General features: G+C 37.8%; 1 protein-coding gene across 3 annotated transcripts in view; it reads left to right on the top strand.

Moving 5' to 3' along the window:
• The window catches only part of kirrel3a (kirre like nephrin family adhesion molecule 3a), a 140,056-nt gene extending 134,999 nt beyond the window's left edge, over nt 1-5,057 (top strand). For all 3 annotated transcript variants that reach the window (XM_083568530.1, XM_083568532.1, XM_083568531.1), the window contains one exon: nt 3,371-5,057. In XM_083568530.1, the coding sequence (XP_083424656.1) occupies nt 3,371-3,781 (411 nt within the window). In that variant the 3' untranslated portion in view covers nt 3,782-5,057. The remainder of the gene's footprint in view (nt 1-3,370) is intronic.
• Nucleotides 5,058-17,623: the final 12,566 nt, after the last annotated feature.

Genomic DNA, 17,623 nt, shown 5'->3' on the forward strand with positions numbered 1-17,623 from the left:
TTATTTATACACTACAACTACACACTACATCTACACACTGGAATTCTACACTAGAATTACACATTACACCTACACACTACATCTACACACTACACTTACTTAATATAACTACCCACTACATTTATACACTACAACTACACACTACTTCTACACACATCAACACACATCAACACAATATAGCTACACACTACACTAAACATATTGCACACTACAACTGCTTGCATGTTATAACTTTATTACAAAACATAATTTTATCAGGAAAGATTTTTAATTAAGTAAAAATTAATATATAAATAAATAGATATATTTTAGAAAATAGATTTAATATAAAATGTTAAAATGTAATTAAAGCATAATAAAAAAATAAGGCAAAGATTTTCCTTAATTTTCTGTGCCTAATAAATAAATCTAATAAGAAGCATATTGTTTTTATTAGATCATGATAACACAACAAAAAGATCCTTTATTTTTAAGTTGTTTCACATTTTAAATGTTCGTTAATATGTATTTCTTTTACGAATTCATTCGCACCTATATTTATTTATTTATTTATTTATTTATTTATTTATTTTTCTTTCAGTGACTAATGTCAGTCAGTCTCATAAAAAAATAAATAAAAAAATCCTCAATTTTGTCCATTTGCATATTTATAAGTAAATCCTTTCTCATTCGTCTTCAGCGATATTTGTCATGGATTCAAAATTCAAAACAAACTGTAAATCAAAGTGCTCATGTGAAGCATGGGTGTTTTTTTTTTTTTTTTTTTTCGTGTATGTTAAATTGGGAGGTAATAGGGGTCACGCTGCTCCGGTGCCTGTGCAGTCTTTTTAATGAAAAGCCAATTAACATCTCCTTCAGGGGACAGGCCCAAGCTTTTTTCACTCGAATTTAATAATAATTATTATTTAAAAAAAGGAATTATAAATCGAGTAACCTTCAACCTCAAATACTTCAAACTTCTACTTGTGTTGCATCTCAAATCAGTCAAATAAGAAAAAGCTTCAGTTGATTAGTGCTGATTCACTCTGAATGAAGCAGCGACCTCTTAAGTAGACCTGCTAGAGAAGGAAAGCCAGAGCAATTTTAACGTTGTTTGGCGAAACTATATGTACAAAACTCTGTTGACACCTAAGCATAAAATTGGTATGTGCTTTTTTGATCATCTCATTCCACCTTTAGCTCCCACTTCCACCTCCACTCTTTTGGGAAGATGTTCCACTAGATTTTGAAGTGTGCTTGTGATGATTTTTGGTTATTCAGCCACAAGAGTGTTAGTAAAGTCAGGTACTGATGAAGCGTGAGGAGGCCTGGGTGCAATCAGTGTTTCAATTCATCCCAGAAGGTGTTCAGCAAGTCAGAGCTCTATAGCAGGCCACTCAAGATCTTCCACTCCAGTTTGTGTAAACTATATCTTCAGGGCACTGGCTTTGTGCACAAAGGCCATTGCCATGCTGGAACATGTTTGTGGCTACATCCGAAGACATCCTATTTAGTTGTGTGCAGTCTACAGTTTTGGATGAGCCTCAAATGGCTGGAAAGTCAGGAATCTCTATACTTTTGTCCATGTAGTGTAATGTGTAGGAGTAGTGTGTAGTTGTAGTGTATTATTTTATATATATATATATATATATATATATATATATATATATATATATATATATATATATATATATATATATAAAATAATATATATTATAAAAATATATAAACTATTATTATTTTAATTATATTGTGAAAAACCTCAAAAGATATTTTGTCAAATGGATTATTTATTTATTTATTTATTTATTTATTTATTTAATTAATTTCTGTAAGGGTTTTTTTTTTTATCCTCTACAGAGAAAACATAAATTTTTCCACAGTATCAGCCTCTAAATTCATATCTTTTAATTATTATTATTATTATTATTATTATTATTATTATTATTATTATTATTATTATTATTATTATTATTTGGACCTATAGAAGAGATGTGCTTGTATATAAAATGTAATAAAGTCAAGGCTGCATTTATTGACTTTATAAATTATAAAGTGGTACATAATATTTGTATACACGACAAAATCTTTCTCCTGTCCTAGAAATTCCATTATATATTTATTAAACTCTAATTATATATGAAATGTTTCTCACAAAACCATAATAAACAGAAGAGATTGAATTTTATGAAACGGTAATTCCAGCCCGAATCATCAAGGCCCTCGTTATTTAGCTGATCTCCAGATTCCACTGTTAATGTGCACAAGGCGACTATTTCACACCCTAAAACCATGTAATCTCTTTAACAAGAGCCACTTCTCAGTCTGTTCGCTGATTCCCCGTGTCACGGTGAAGATAATTAGCGCCGCTCGAACTTGACCTTGGCTTCGAAGTGTGCAGAAATCATTTCATGTGGCTTATTTTGGGCTGAAGGAGGCAGAGAGACCTGTTTCAATATCCTGCTGTGGGACGCCTACAGTATTTCCTGTAGACTGTGATGGTGTTAATGTGAAGCTAGTTGTTAATTAGCCTCTACTATTAGGACAGAAAATCAAAAGGGTTGGGAGAAAGAAATGACAAAATCTGACAATATCTGAAATATTATTGTCTTTCATGATTATTAAATGAAATTACTGAATAAATATAATCAGATACTTTAACACATTCACAAACAAATATGAATTTATATATGAGTATAAATATATAATATATTTATTTTATTGTAAATAGTTTAAAATTAATCAGAACTTTTAATCACTTTTTTTAAGAACTTTTTTTTTTATATAAAGTGTTAAAAATTTATTGTATTTTAATGGCAGTGGTGGATGAGGTACACAAACCAAGTACTTCAGTTTAAGTAGAGCTACAGTAGGTAAAACATGACTCCAGTAAAAGTAAATGTGCTCCCGTTAAACTTTCACTTGAGTAAAAGTACAGAAGTGTTTGCCTTCAAATGTATGTTCGTGCTACGGTATGTAGATACCTGTTTAAGCGGCAATCAAAACAAGTTCAAAACTGAGCGCGCTCGACCCTGATTGGTGGCTTGCTGCGTGTTTGACCAGTTAATAAATAAAAATAAACCCGCTCATGAATAAAAAGAAACGATTGATTTCGTGAAATGTAGAGAAAAATAAGATATTCGACTTTGAAATGTAGGGAAGTTAAAGTAAAAGTCTCCCAAAATGGAAACACTTTAGTAAAATACAGATACACAAAAAAGCTACTTAAGTAAAGTAACGAATTACATTTACTTCATTGCTGTCCTCCACTGGTTAATGTGATAAAAGCATAATTTTCTACAATAATAATGTTTCCAATGTTTTGTTACTACTGCTACTACTACTAATACTACAACTACTAATAATAAATTGTGTCTGTGTGCGCTTTCAGGATCCGACTAACGGCTACTACAGCGTGAACACCTTCAAAGAACACAACGCCACCACGTCGGCTGAAGCCCGCAACCCATCCGGAGCAGCAACGCTTGGTAAACAGCGAGTCCCCACAGGCATGTCCTTCACAAACATCTACTCCACGCTGGGAGCTGCACCCAACCACCGTCTGTACGACTACGGTGGGCGCTTCGTGCTGGCCATGGGCTCTAGCTCCATTGAGCTGTGCGAGCGTGAACTCAGCGATTCCGGATCGTTCCAGGACGCCCCGTGCGACAGCAGCGCGAGCAGTTACTTCGACAAAGCCAGCAAGGCTTCGGCTTCTTCCTCGACGCACAACTCGCAGTCGTCCTCGCAGAACTCGGACCTGACGCGGCCGCTCCAGAAACGTATGCTCACTCACGTCTGAGCCCGAGAACAAACTTTCATGGAAATCTTTGCCTGGATGACGTGAAATATGTCTGTATTTTCTAACAAGCAATGTGTTTTGTACGTTTTACTGAGGCTGTTGTTCCGCACAGACACATGCTGTCCAAACCGTTCTCATCGAACGTCGTTCCATGACAATCAGGATTCCATTCTTACGTTTGACGGTTGATTTTATCTTTAATTCCGTAACTTTTTTCTTCAAACATCATTCCATGACAATCAGGACTCCATTGTTACTGTTTTTTGGGATTTAGTTTTGGGGTTGTCCAGTTTCTGTTTTCTATCATCTCTGCTCTAAATGCAGGAGAATCACACGCCTGGGATTGGCTAGTGTTGCTGTGATTGACAGGTGAGAGAGAGTGTTAGCCCCACCCACTAAGACAGGACAACTAATTTCACTCTTGGACTCCAGACGTCTGGCTGAGAGATCGTCAGGACTGAATCCTGCAAGCTTTTGAACAGTTACCAGGAACTCATTTCTTTATTGTATATTCTTCTCCCTCTTTACGTTCCTCATCGTGACACTTTGGACGAGTGTTTTAAAACTCATTTTGCATGGCAGATGCAGATCGTGTGATGTTTACATATCGGGGGCGTGAGCGGTGTGAAGGTTTGGGGGGGAGGGGGAAAAGGTTGTCTGAAATCACCTACTCAATGTGAACTTTCTTAACTGACCTCAAGCGCTTAATCCAAGTGTGTACTTTGTTTTTGTTTTGTTTTTTCTATTTCAGCTTACAGCGTGTTGTTTACACTCAAGCTCTGTAAATCCGGCCTTTCCGTGCAAGTCTACTGTAACGTTGTCAGCTTGATGGATTGATGGGACTGTTTTCTTCTTCTTCTTCTCCTTCTTTTTTTAAATACTTACACAGGATATAAGACGGACGTATGTTTAAGGTCGCTGTTTTAAGCGAGCCTGCCATGTCTGGCATTTGGTCGGAGCATCAAGTGCCTCCTTTCGGCAGCTCTGGGCGGATCCTTTTTTGTTTACTTTTTTTTTTTTTGGTGTGACTGAAAACGATTGCAGTCGAACTGATTTAGATGATCATAAACGGCGAAAAGTAACTGGTCAATAAAGACAAAAAAAAAAAACTTGAATGGAGAATGTGATAAATCAGTAAAGCCATGTCTATAATTTCTTTCTGTAAATATACAATCGAACTGTGTGAACGGAGGTCAAAGCGCATCTTCACCGATTCTCTTCATGTCTTATTGATGCCTCGTTATTAATAATTCATAGACTTTCTTCTAATTTACCATGAAAGAACTTCATGTACACCATGTCCAATCCTGTATGTATATGCATATATTTATTTATATATATATATATATATATATATATATATATATATATATATATATATATATATATATATATATATATATATATATATATATTCTCAATTCTTAATCTGAATGCCAGAGTACATTATTTAATTAAGATGTAAACCTGGACAGACTCCTGCTTTCAATCAGTCCCTTTTTGTTCAGGCTTTTATGTCTCTCTGTTTCCATATATTAAACCTCCATGAAGGCATTAGGGAGATTTCATAAACCTTCATAACATCCTCGCATGAATTAGTTATCATGACGTGGTTTTAATCCATCATCTTGGCTTTTAAAGGTTGGCTCGAGTGTATTGGACCCATCAAAGAAAACGTAATGGATTGCAGAAGATGATGCATCGTCTGGATCGGGGGAAGGGAAGCACACTGTCACGTTTGCCTACCGGCAAAAAAAAAATACAAAATAGAAAAAAGCCCGTTCTTTTTGCTCCGCCTGCTTAATTGAAAGTCGGGTCACGAACATCGCTGTTGGAGAAAACTCTTAATCAGCACATTCTTTGACTCGCCTCCGCTCTCTAGAAGCTTCTGAGGATGTTCTGCGGGGCTGCGTGTCGCGAGCAGTAAACGACGACTGCAGCCACTTTGCCAAACTCTGCTTTCTATTGATTTCGCAATGCCGATGTAAAGTAAACAATTTAATCTGTTGCAGTCCATAGGAGTCACAAACGTTTAACCCGACACTTCAGTCAGCTGCAGTCCCAAGACTTATATCAGCATTACGCTAATATTTCTGATGAATGACTCATTTTATTGGGTCATTCATCATACGTTCCGGATTGTGTCTTTCTTTACTGATGTTTAGGATGTACAATCAATAACAAATATAAATCATCAAAACATTGCAAGCCATGACATTAAGGAGCAAAACACATGCGGGAAAATAATCCGTTTTTTTATATTTTGTCCTCATATAGCATAGCAATTTGACAAAAATATAATAATATTTAATACTTTTTAAACACTATTTTATATATAATATATGGACAAAAGTTAGCAGACACTTGAGCATAAGATTCATTTTTGCTTTTTAAATTTCCCAATCCATATATAATCTCCGTTATAATAATCTCTACTCTTCTGGGAAGACGTTCCACTAGATTCTAGAGTGTGTTCATAGAGATGTGAACTTCAACCAAGTTCAAGTGAAGGGAAAATTAAAGTCCGGTTTCCCAATATGTTTGTCTATGTATTTCATATAATTACATAAATTAGTTACATTTAATGTTCTGGAAAATCAACTGGTATGTATTATGTTATCTCGCATTATCAAAGCCCCTGTCTCAATTTAATGCATTTTCTAATTTCTACATTTTTCAATATCTAATCTTAGGCTCTTCAGTATGCAGTAGGTTGACTCTGATAAGTTTAGTACATTTTTCTGTTTAAAAGCTTCAGAATCTTGAAGAAGGCAACTTTTTGTGGCAAAAAAACAAGCTTTCGAAAGAAAGAAAGAAAGAAAGAAAGAAAGAAAGAAAGAAAGAAAGAAAGAAAGAAAGAAAGATAGAAAGAAAGAAAGAAAGAAAGAAAGAAATCATTGTAAAACACTATATATAGTCACAAAATATAAAGATAACACTTAAACTTTCTTTGAGCACAAGCACCCAGACTCAATAAACCACACATTCACACACAGTCTACAACCCGTACCCACCAAGTTTTATGTCTTTAATGAGATACAGACCCACTTTTGTTGTTAGATTCTATAGTATATGATATGGGGGAGTGGTGGCTCCAGCGGTTAAGGCGCTGGGTTGCCGATCGGAAGGTCTGGGGTTCAAGCCCCCCGGTATCGCCAGGCTGCCACTCTTGGGCCCTTGAGCATTTTTTTGATTTTGTGAGGCTTACTATGCAGATAGCACATGTTAAATTCGATGATAGACAAACTTTGGAGGAGTATAAAAATACACAGTTTTGAAAAATCCAATGTGGCAGAAAATGTTATCGGTTAGAAGAATGCTAAGGTTGAGGCCAAGCAGGAGGAAACGGCCACGAAGGAGGTTTATGGATGATGTGAGAGAAAAATGCTAGAATTTGCACTAGACATTTACCAATTCCACCAGACAGACCCCTTACATTTTTTCCTCCTTACCAGTAAAGTGGCAGGTTAGGAGTCAAGTAAGGAAAAAAAAGGTTATACAAACACATTTTTTCATATGACCAGAGTCACAGCAATCTGTAGTTCATGCTCATTAATGAGAATAATAAAAAACAAGCTAGAATATAAGCATGTTTTTACTTTGTGCAAAGCCTGAGCTATTCTGTTGTCATTGTTATCCATATTTACACACAAATTGCTTCACTGTTTTCTTTAAAAACGAGCAAATCTCTTGAATCAGGGTTAATGAATGAATAAATACATAAAAAAAATAAAAAAATAAAAAAATACTGTATATTGGGGGAGTGGTGGCTCCAGCGGTTAAGGCGCTGGGTTGCCAATCGGAAGGTCTGGGGTTCAAGCCCCGGTATCGCTAAGCTGCCACCCTTGGGCCCTTGAGCAAGGCCCTTAACCCTCTATGCTCCGGGGGTCCCTTGCGAGGGAAACATCAAGGTCCGTAACGTCGAAGTGACGTGGGGCCGCCTTCCCGTGGGCTCACCACCTGCAGGAGGGACCGTAAGGGACGGTGCTGTGAGGATTGGGCAGCAGTCGAAGGCGGGGGCCTGCTTAGACTGCTGCCCCCATGACCCGAAATACGGAGAAGCGGGAGAAAACGAACGAACGAATACTGTATTGGTAATGATGGATACTGTGTGATCAAACGCCCATAATAATGCAGGAAAGTGTTGGTTGGGATGAAAGACGCTGTGGAGTTAAAACGAGAAAAGGCAACAACTGTACTATTTGTGATCACAATTGAGATCTGCTGCATGGTACAAATGAAAAACAAGGAACGTCTTGATATCATCAAAAAAAGCCCCAAGCTGACTTCAGATCAGATCCTGATAAACGATGCGGTGCGAATAAAGCGATGTGTTTACACTGAACAGCGGGCCACATTCAGAATCCATAAAAGTAAAAAAAAAAAAAAAAAAGGAAATTGTTCTGCGTTTAGGCGACATGACTCGTCTCTGATTCTTTTTGACACGAATGACAAGTTGTGTGATTTAAAAAAAAATACATAAACAGTGTTCCAAATTCATCGGAAAAAAAAGTACAGTGGAACCTCGATTCTCGTGACCTTGACACTCGCGACCTCGAGAGTTCGTGACTTTTTATTTGGAACCGGACAAAGAGCAAGTCGCGGAAAATCCGATGTTTGGCGAGAAGCTGCAAGCGGCTCGAAAGTTCAAACATTTTAAAACTTTGGGTTTTTTGAGTTTGTACTAATAAATATGTATTTATAAATATTGTACTATAAATGTATTATTCATTTAAAGTAGTGAATAAAACATTTATGACAAGTAATTCACAATTTCTGTGGAGATAACAGTACATGTACCCCTTGAAAATGGAACCATCAAAAGAAAAAAAGTCAAAACCTCGCCATTTATTTTTACTCGCAAGGGGTCATAGAACGTAACCCCCGCGAGTATCGAGCTTGCACTCTACTGTATGCAACAAAATTGTTTTTTTGTTTCTTGAACAAGAATGACTGCTTAATTTGGTCTGGATGGAATGATTATGTTAGATGATGGATTCCTGATGTATTTAGGCTCCGGTGGCACCGACATCCTTTTCGATGTCTGCATGTTACTTCAACAACACTTCACATTTCAGCAGTGAGACTGAAGGCAGGAGCAGTGATTGAGGGGTCCATGCATCACATCATGGACATCATCATGTAGAAAAGGGTTTCCCAAACTACAGCTTTTGAACAATACCAGAGGCACATTTTGAAAATGTAATTTTAATTTTAATAATGTTTTATTTATACCATCTGTATTTGACCATAAAGTTTGGCTTTGTTTAATTAAGTTAATTAAGGCATAATTAAGTAAATGTTTTGATTTGAATATGAAATATGGCATTATTATAGTAATAATGCTCTTTTAATAAACTACCGTAATTTCCGGACTATTAAGCCATATATAAGCCGCACCCACTGAATTTGACAAAGATTTTAATTTTGAACATAAATAAGCCGCACCTGTCTATAAGCCTGTCTGGTTCACCTCAAACCGTTCGGCAATTTTATTGGTCCAATGTTATGGGGCTCAGTTTTTTGGCATGAAGCTTGTGAAACCGGGAAAAACCCAGGAAAAATCTTTCGAAAAGTAATGCTCATTTGTCTGTATGATGCATAACAGAATAATAAACTAATCTAGCATTAGGAGACAAAATAAATACATTTAAAATCGCAATAAAATCACTACGTTAACACTGGTAGTCACTTCAACCACTCATTTTCTGTTACAGACCAAACAAACCTCTATTAAAGAAAGGGAAATTTATGTGGCCCTCACAGGAAAACAATTTGAGGATTACATCAGGGGTCCCCAAATCTTTTCCTGTGAGGGCCACATACATTTTCCTTTTTTTCTTACAAGAATTTCTCTTCTTGTCTCTGCCTCTGCTCTTGTTTTGTTCCCATCGTGTACAGTATTACCACGTAAAGGTGCTATTTATGAGCGGTTCTGCTCTGCTGCTTTAAACCTTACCACCATCGCTCATTTACAAACATCCTCTCTTGCTTGTTTTCTCGGTTCCTGCTGTGTACATAAAAAAAGAGCTAATGAGAAAAGAAAGAGAGAGGGATAGAGAGAGATAGAGAGAAAATGAACTTTGTTTCACAGCTGGCTGACTCAGATCAAGCTGTGTGTTTGTGTGCGCGTGTGTGTGTAATTGTAATGGGCACAAAATGTGATCAGCGTCTTTTCTTGCAGATTTAATAGCATGGCGATGAAATTTGATGTCTGGAGGCTATAAAGAACATGCACGACTTTAAAAGGCGTAGCGCGGCGTGAATATCAAAGAGCCGTGATACACGAGCAGAACTGCTGCGTATGACGATCGTCATGTGAACGACGGACCCGATCGTGCCGAGAGAAAATACACAAAACGCTTTTGTCCTGGAGGTCGTGCAAACGAGAGACGGGAATACACAAATATGCTAATATGATTGGGATGAGGGAAAAGACTAATCACTACTTTGTTGTCTCTGATGTTACAGGCTCTTCCCCCAACGCTGCAATTTCATATTATCTTTATGATCAATCAACGAACCATTTAACACGTTCTTTTTGTCTAATTATAATAACTTACACAATAAAAATGATTTCATTGGCTATAGCGAATATGGATCGGCATAGTGGCTAACTGTTATCTAGCACACCTGACATTCACCACAACAGAGAACTCAGAGACCATGGAAGGCCGTCTTTATACCCTTCTCAAATCTGTCTCCATCTGCCATGCATCAAAGCCTCCTGTTGCACTGTAATCATTTATTTAATGTGAGGAAAGGGTGTGTTATGCATCATGCTACCTTCGGTGAGTTAAAAAAAACCAAGAAGATGGATGTCTGATCTCGTCTACAGCACCCAAACATCTTTATAGGAGTTGTGCCGCTCAAGCTTGGAAACCGAGTAGAACAAGAACAAATACAGCTACACAATCTGTTCTGGATGAAAACAACGGTGGAGATGAATGATTGTTGGTGTCAACAACGTGTCCAATGTTTAAAAAAACTTTAAACAGTTTCCATTTTAGCAGTAAAATTCTACTAATAATAGGATGCAAGAAACAATTAAGGGGTCCAAACACTACATCATAGACTGAGGTGATTTCAACATGTAATTTGGTCACAATTTGTTGACCAAATTACATGACAGTATAATGGTACATTGCTTACTTCCTGTTCGTCAGAACACAATAGATAGTTTGGATATATTGTAAGTACACTATATGGACAAAATAATTATGAAACCTAACTTTTCCTGCCATATTTGCTTCTTCCCTAAACTGTTACCACAAACTTGGTGGCATACAATTGTATTTGACCACTTTGGATGTGGTAGCATAAAATTTTCCATTCACAGACCCAAACCTGTTCCAGCATGACAATGCCCCATGTGCACATCGTAGATCTTGAGATGCCTGCTATAGAGTTCTGACCAAAATCATATTGAATATCTTTGGCATGAACTGGAATGCTGACTGCACCCCAGGCCTCCTCACACTACATTAGTACTTGAGTTTATAGTTTATTCATATTAGATTCACAAGCAAAGCAAGTTAAATATGCTGGCCATGCGCACACATCAGAGGCAGCAACTCTGCTTTTTCCTTCCGAAATTTAAAGTTGTAAATGTCTGATGTTTCTATGCACATGAAAGTACAGTTATTTATTTATTTTTTATTATTATTATCTTTTTTTTTTTCTGTCACGTTTGCTCAGGAATGGGAGTAAAACGGAGAAACTGAAACCACATTTTGAACCACATGCAACATTGTGCTGGGCCGAGAAATCATTCATATTGCTAGCGAATAAATTAATACTAATTAATTAAAGGCTTCAGGATTATTTTAAATAAGTAATTGCATTTTTTCAGCATAATTCCAAATGGCCACCAATGCAATAATGCAGTCATTACAACAACAAAAAAAATTATTATTATTATTATTATTATATCCCACTATATATTTATTTATTTAATTATTATTATTATTATTATTTTATTTTATTTTTTTTTTATTTTTTTACAGGGATACAAAAAATGTCATATTTTAAACATTTACATATCTGTGTTGCAGTCTTTTACTGACCTATTAAATTTGTGTTGTTTCCCTGTCTCAATTTATAGCTGTTTAATTAAATCCAGAGAGTGAACATTCTCACTAAACTTCTACCGAGATCAATCTGATTGTGATTCATGAAACCAAGATTATCTGCGATCTTATCAGTGCTCTCCTCACAACCAACGGCTTGTTCTAGACATATAATAAATATCAGCAATAATTTACAGATATAAGAATGCACTCCATCTCTTCTGGTCACGACCTTTGAATGAATCAGAGTTTGATCGCAGAATTTACAAGTAGTCCCGCAAAAACCCGCATAAAAATAAACATTATGGTTACATCTAAAGTTTTTTTCAGGTTTTAAAATAAATCATACCTGCTCAGAAGTCATGCACAAGAGACTTTCAATGCTAGCTTAAATCATATGAGCAACAAATGAAACAGACTTTGATGGTTAGGTGTGGGGCAGGGGTTAGGGTTATGGTTTGGGTAGGACTAGGGTTGCAGTTAGATTTAGTGTAGGTTTTATGGTTGGGGTAGGTTTAGGGTTTAGTTTAGGTGTGGGGTAGGAGTTAGGGTTGAGGTTAGGTGTGGGGTAGGGGTTAGGGTTAGATTTGGGGTTGCAATTAGATTTGGTGTAGGTTTTAGGGTTGGGGTTAGTTGTGGGGTAGGGGTTAGGGTTAGATTTGGGGTATGGTTAGGATTGAGGTTAGGTGTGGGGTAGGGGTTAGGGTTAGGGTTAGATTAGGGGTAGGGGCTAGGGTTGGAGGTAGGGATTGGGGTTAGGTTTAGGGTTGCAGTTAGATTTGATGTGGGGTTTAGTGTTAGGTGTGGGGTAGGGGTAGGGGTTAGAGTTAGGTTTGGGTGTAGGGGTAGGGTTGCTGTTAGATTTGGGGTAGGGGTTATGGTTGGAGGTAGGGATTAGGGTTAGGTTTAGGGTTGCAGTTAGATTCGATGTAGGGTTTAGTGTTAGGTGTGGGGTAGGGGTTAGAATTAGGTTTGGGTGTAGGGGGTAGGGTTGCTGTTAGATTTGGGGTAGGGGTTATGGTTGGGGGTAGGGATTAGCATTGGGGTTGTGGTAGGGTTTAGGGTTAGAGGTAGGGGTTAGTGTTGGAGTAGGACTAGGGCTGCAGTTAGGTTTGGGGTAGGGGTTAGGTGTTTTTTGAGAGTATATAAAGTTAGATGAGAGGTCCCCTGGTGGTCTAGTGGTTAAGATGCAGCGCTCCCACGGCTGCGACCCGGGTTCGATTCCCGGTCAGGAAACCATCCCCAGCCACTCTTAGTGCCGGTCCCAAGCCCGGATAAATTGGGGAGGGTTGCGTTAGGAAGGGCATCCAGCGTAAAACATGTGCCAAATCAAACGTGCGGAGGATCCGCTGTGGCGACCCCTAACGGGAGAAGCCGAAAAGAAAGTTTAAAGTTTTATAAAGTTAGATGAGAGCTGACAACACTACAAAAGCTACAGTCATTTATATATCATATTAATAGCTTTCAAATTTTATTAAGAATTTGCGTGCTAAGACACTAAGTTATTAGTAGCAGATCAAAACACGTTTTTCATTTGCATCAATACTGCTGCAAATCCTGCATCAACATGGCGCCTAGCAATGTTCATGGTTAGGGTAGTGTAGAAAAAAAACAAGTATTGGAAAGATATTTCACCATAGCGACTGGGTTTCTAAAAGAGGAAGAAGTAACATTAAGTAAAAAAAACAAGTTTCAGATTTTGACATGATTACTGATTTGCACTTCACACACACACACACACACACACACACACACACACACACACACACATTAATGGCAGAACCACCATGCCCTAATTAGTTTGACTTTTTTATCAACAGCTTGTGGCCTGATGTAGAAAAAAAACACCATTCATTCATCATTCATGTTTGTTCCACTCTGACAGGCCCCTCCTCTGCACATGTCACGACCGAATGAATTCAAGACCTGTAAAAATACAAAATCAGCAATTAAGGTGGTGTATGAATATGAGGAGGGGGGGGGGGGAACAATCTATAAACAAGATCCATTTTTTCCCCTTTCGCTCCTTTATAATTATATTCGAAGCCTGCCCTCGGAATACCTTTGAGGTCCTGGATTATAGGCGATAGAGTGAGCGCCAAACCACACAATTAATCAGCAGTTGGTATCGACACAGACTTCGCAACAGGAGCCAGAGATAATTCACTATGTGCTTATTGGCATTTGAAAAATGGCCTACATGCAGCGAGCTGAATGACACGTCCATGCTAGAGCCGGTCATGTCGTAATAATACATTTACATATCATCATAATGGTGCAACCTTTCATCGTTCTACTACTTTTTTGTGCTGAACCATTGCTCTTTGGATTTAATGATGCTTTTCGAGACCCCATCTGATCAACAAAATTAGAGCAGTATTTAATTATCTAAGCACTAACGATCTGAAACACAATAATGATACCAAAGAAATATCCACATCTATCTATCTATCTATCTATCTATCTATCTATCTATCTATCTATCTATCTATCTATCTATCTATCTATCTATCTATCTATCTATCTATCTATTATCTAAAAATAATAATAATAATGAAATAAATTAATAAATACTAGCTTATTAATTTTTTTATTATTAATATTTGTGCATACCTTTTAGTCAATTACTTCTATCTATTTATATTTATGGGGGAGTGGTGGCTCCAGCGGTTAAGGCGCTGGGTTGCCGATCGGAAGGTCTAGGGTTCAAGCCCCGGTATCGCCAAGCTGTCACTCTTGGGCCCTTGAGCAAGGCCCTTAACGATCTGGGGTTCCTTTACGAGGGAAATATCAAGGTTCGTGACATGGGGCCGCCTTCCTGTGGGCTCACCACCTGCAGGAGGGACCGTAAGGGACGGTGCTGTGAGTTTTGGGCAGCAGTCGAAGGCGGGGGCCTGCTTAGCGGATAAGCGGGAGAAAATGAATGAATATTTATATTGGTCATTATTAGCTACATATTATAGAGACAAAAGTATGTGGACACCTGACCATAAGACTCGTGTGTGCTCTTTAATTCACTCCTTATTTGCTTTTATAATTAACCTGCACTCTTCTGGGTTCAACTAGATTTTGGAGTGTGTCTGAGGAGATTTGAGTTCACACGAGTGTTAGTAAAGCCAGGTACTAATGTGTTCAATAGGGTTGAGATCAGAGCTTTAAAGCAGGTGCAGGAATGTAATTTGGAAATAGTAGTTTTATTTTATTCTTCTGTATTGTGAACTTTAAATGCATTTATAAACGTAATACATCTTTAGGAAACACATGAAGTAACAGCATAAACCACATAAACTAACTTTCTTTCGGCTTCTCCCATTAGGGGTCGCCACAGCGGATTATCCACATGTTTGATTCGGCACATGTTTTTATGCTGGATGCCCTAACGCAACCCTCCCCATTTATCCGGTCTTGGTACTGGCACTAAGAGTCCACTGGCTTGTGCAACCCTAATGTCTGGGGTCGGTTCCCTGACCGGAAATCGAACCCGGGCCACAGCGTTTAGAGCACCGCATCCCAACCTCTAGACCACCAAGGAACATAACAGCATAAACCACATGATGATGTAAAAACAAAGAGCTGAATGAAGGTTTGCAAGCAACCTTTGTATGAAACTAAGGGGCAAGGCAAGGCCTTGTCTCCGTCTCCTGCTGAACATTTGTTCATGATTTAACCAATGATCTGAGAGAATGCCAAAGGCATGTCTATGATAATGAAGTATTCTGAGAGAGAGATAGTTACCAGGGCCGGGTCATTTATTCCCCCTGCATGTTTTGTTTTTACTTATCACCTGAGTGCGTTGTTGTCCTTCGGATGGACTGCCCCCCCAAAATGTGTATAAAACCACAATGCTAAGTTCTAAAAGCGAGCGTCATTTGCCAACCTGCAGAATTCGAGCATGCCGCTCAGCAGGTGAAAGATAATTAAACGTAAATACAGAGTTCTAATCATTAGCTCAACACTCAATCAACCTTCAGGAAACTGTATCTGCAAGGGCTGTATACACATGCAGTACAGCAGGGGGGCACTATTAAAGTTATACTAATGTCTGCTGTATAATTACAGGAAGAAGGTAACAACTCCTAATTGGCAACAAGTCAAATGAACCTGTCAGTCATAAAAGTAGAGATGTGTGCTTAATTATTTCTGATTCAATCCTGTATGACAGCGGTGGAAATCTCAGTTACGAGCAAAATGACTCACTAATTCCAACACTGGTCTGGATAACGATATTCACATTTACATTAATGACATTCGGCAGAGGCCTTTTTCCAGAGCGACTTTATTATTTTATTTATACAACTGAGCACTTGAGGGTTATGGGCCTTGTTTAGGGAGGCAACTTGGTGGTGCTTGGATTCAAACTCATAACCTTTCAATCAGAAGTTCAACAGCTTGGGCTACTGTATGTCTACACTAATCCGGATAAATTTGGCGTTTTCGCGTAAAAAAAACACTCTTCGTCCACACTATCGTTTTCAATCGTATCCTCATACACACTAAAATGTCTGAAAAGTTTTACATCCCTGTAACGAGTAAAACGTAAGTAAAACTATGACCTGTAACATTTCCGAGTAGCGTTTATTTACTTTCCGGCTGTCGTTTTTTTTAAATGAATGAAAAAATGTGGAAGAGCGTTTTCAAAAAGCTGCGTTTTTGTTTTACTAAAAGTGTGACGGAGGGCCAAAATTAAGAGAAAAATATGCGTTTTTCACGAAAAACATTAGTGTGGGCACGGCCAAAAACACTGAGCTACCTACGAAAGAGAAGTGAATCTCATTGATGAATGAAATAATTCAATTATCCAATCACTTATCTGCTAAATGAGAGTGAAAAAAATCAATAATTAACACACTATCAGTCAGGCCCTGCATACATGCAATTGTAGATATCTTTTGGTCTCTGATCGTGGTCCCCACGAGTCGGCCCATAATTCATCATGATGCTCCGTTGATCCTATAATTAAGTCATGGAGATTTGTATGTGCATAAATTCATAATTAGAGCCCCTAAAATAAAAGCAGCTATTATTCCAATGAACAGCATTGCATTCTCTGTGTTGTTTTTTAATGAGACGTAATGCATTCTTGTTTCGCTCACGGCACCCGCGCTAACGAGCTGAGCGGGCATCGCGAACGTCAACAACTCAAAACTGTCACGCCAGTTTCATCATATACCTCAGCAGATTCATTAAAATCTCGCCGTCGTCTGTCAGGCCTCGGCTCGGTCTAACTTTTAAAGGAATCCGACTTTCACAAAATCTCAAATTCTGACACATCTGAAAGCAGCAGTGTGTAATATAAAAGGAATAAATTGTGTATTCAAGTAGCTAATCTGAGTATACTGTTCAAAAAAGTAGAAAAAGATCAAAAAGTGAGAAGAGAGACAGTGAGAGCCGGTGTTTTAGCGCACACTCGTAGCCTTGACATTTCTCCTCGAGGGAATCCACGTCGGCATTTTTAAGGACTTTTCCTGTGTTTTATTAGCACAAGCGAAGTTCATTAGATGACCCCCTGGGGACTTAATAAATCGACTCAGTTTCACTGAGGAAAAAAACTTGTTCCACACAAGCACCAAAAAAACCCCGTCTTTTTAAAGTATTTTGGAAAAGCGATAGATTTTTTCAGTTTCAACTTGGTTTTATAGAGACTGCTGTTCTGTGTATATAGAAAGAATAGTAATCAAATCTTTGCGTCTTTTTCCCTGACTTAAGTCAGTGCAAAAACTTTTTGTTAATTGTTTAATATAGCAAATAATCGTCAGTATAAAGATTTTCACAC

The sequence above is a fragment of the Silurus aristotelis genome (assembly GCF_946808225.1).
Source record: "Silurus aristotelis genome assembly, chromosome: 18".
NCBI classification, from domain to species: domain Eukaryota; kingdom Metazoa; phylum Chordata; class Actinopteri; order Siluriformes; family Siluridae; genus Silurus; species Silurus aristotelis.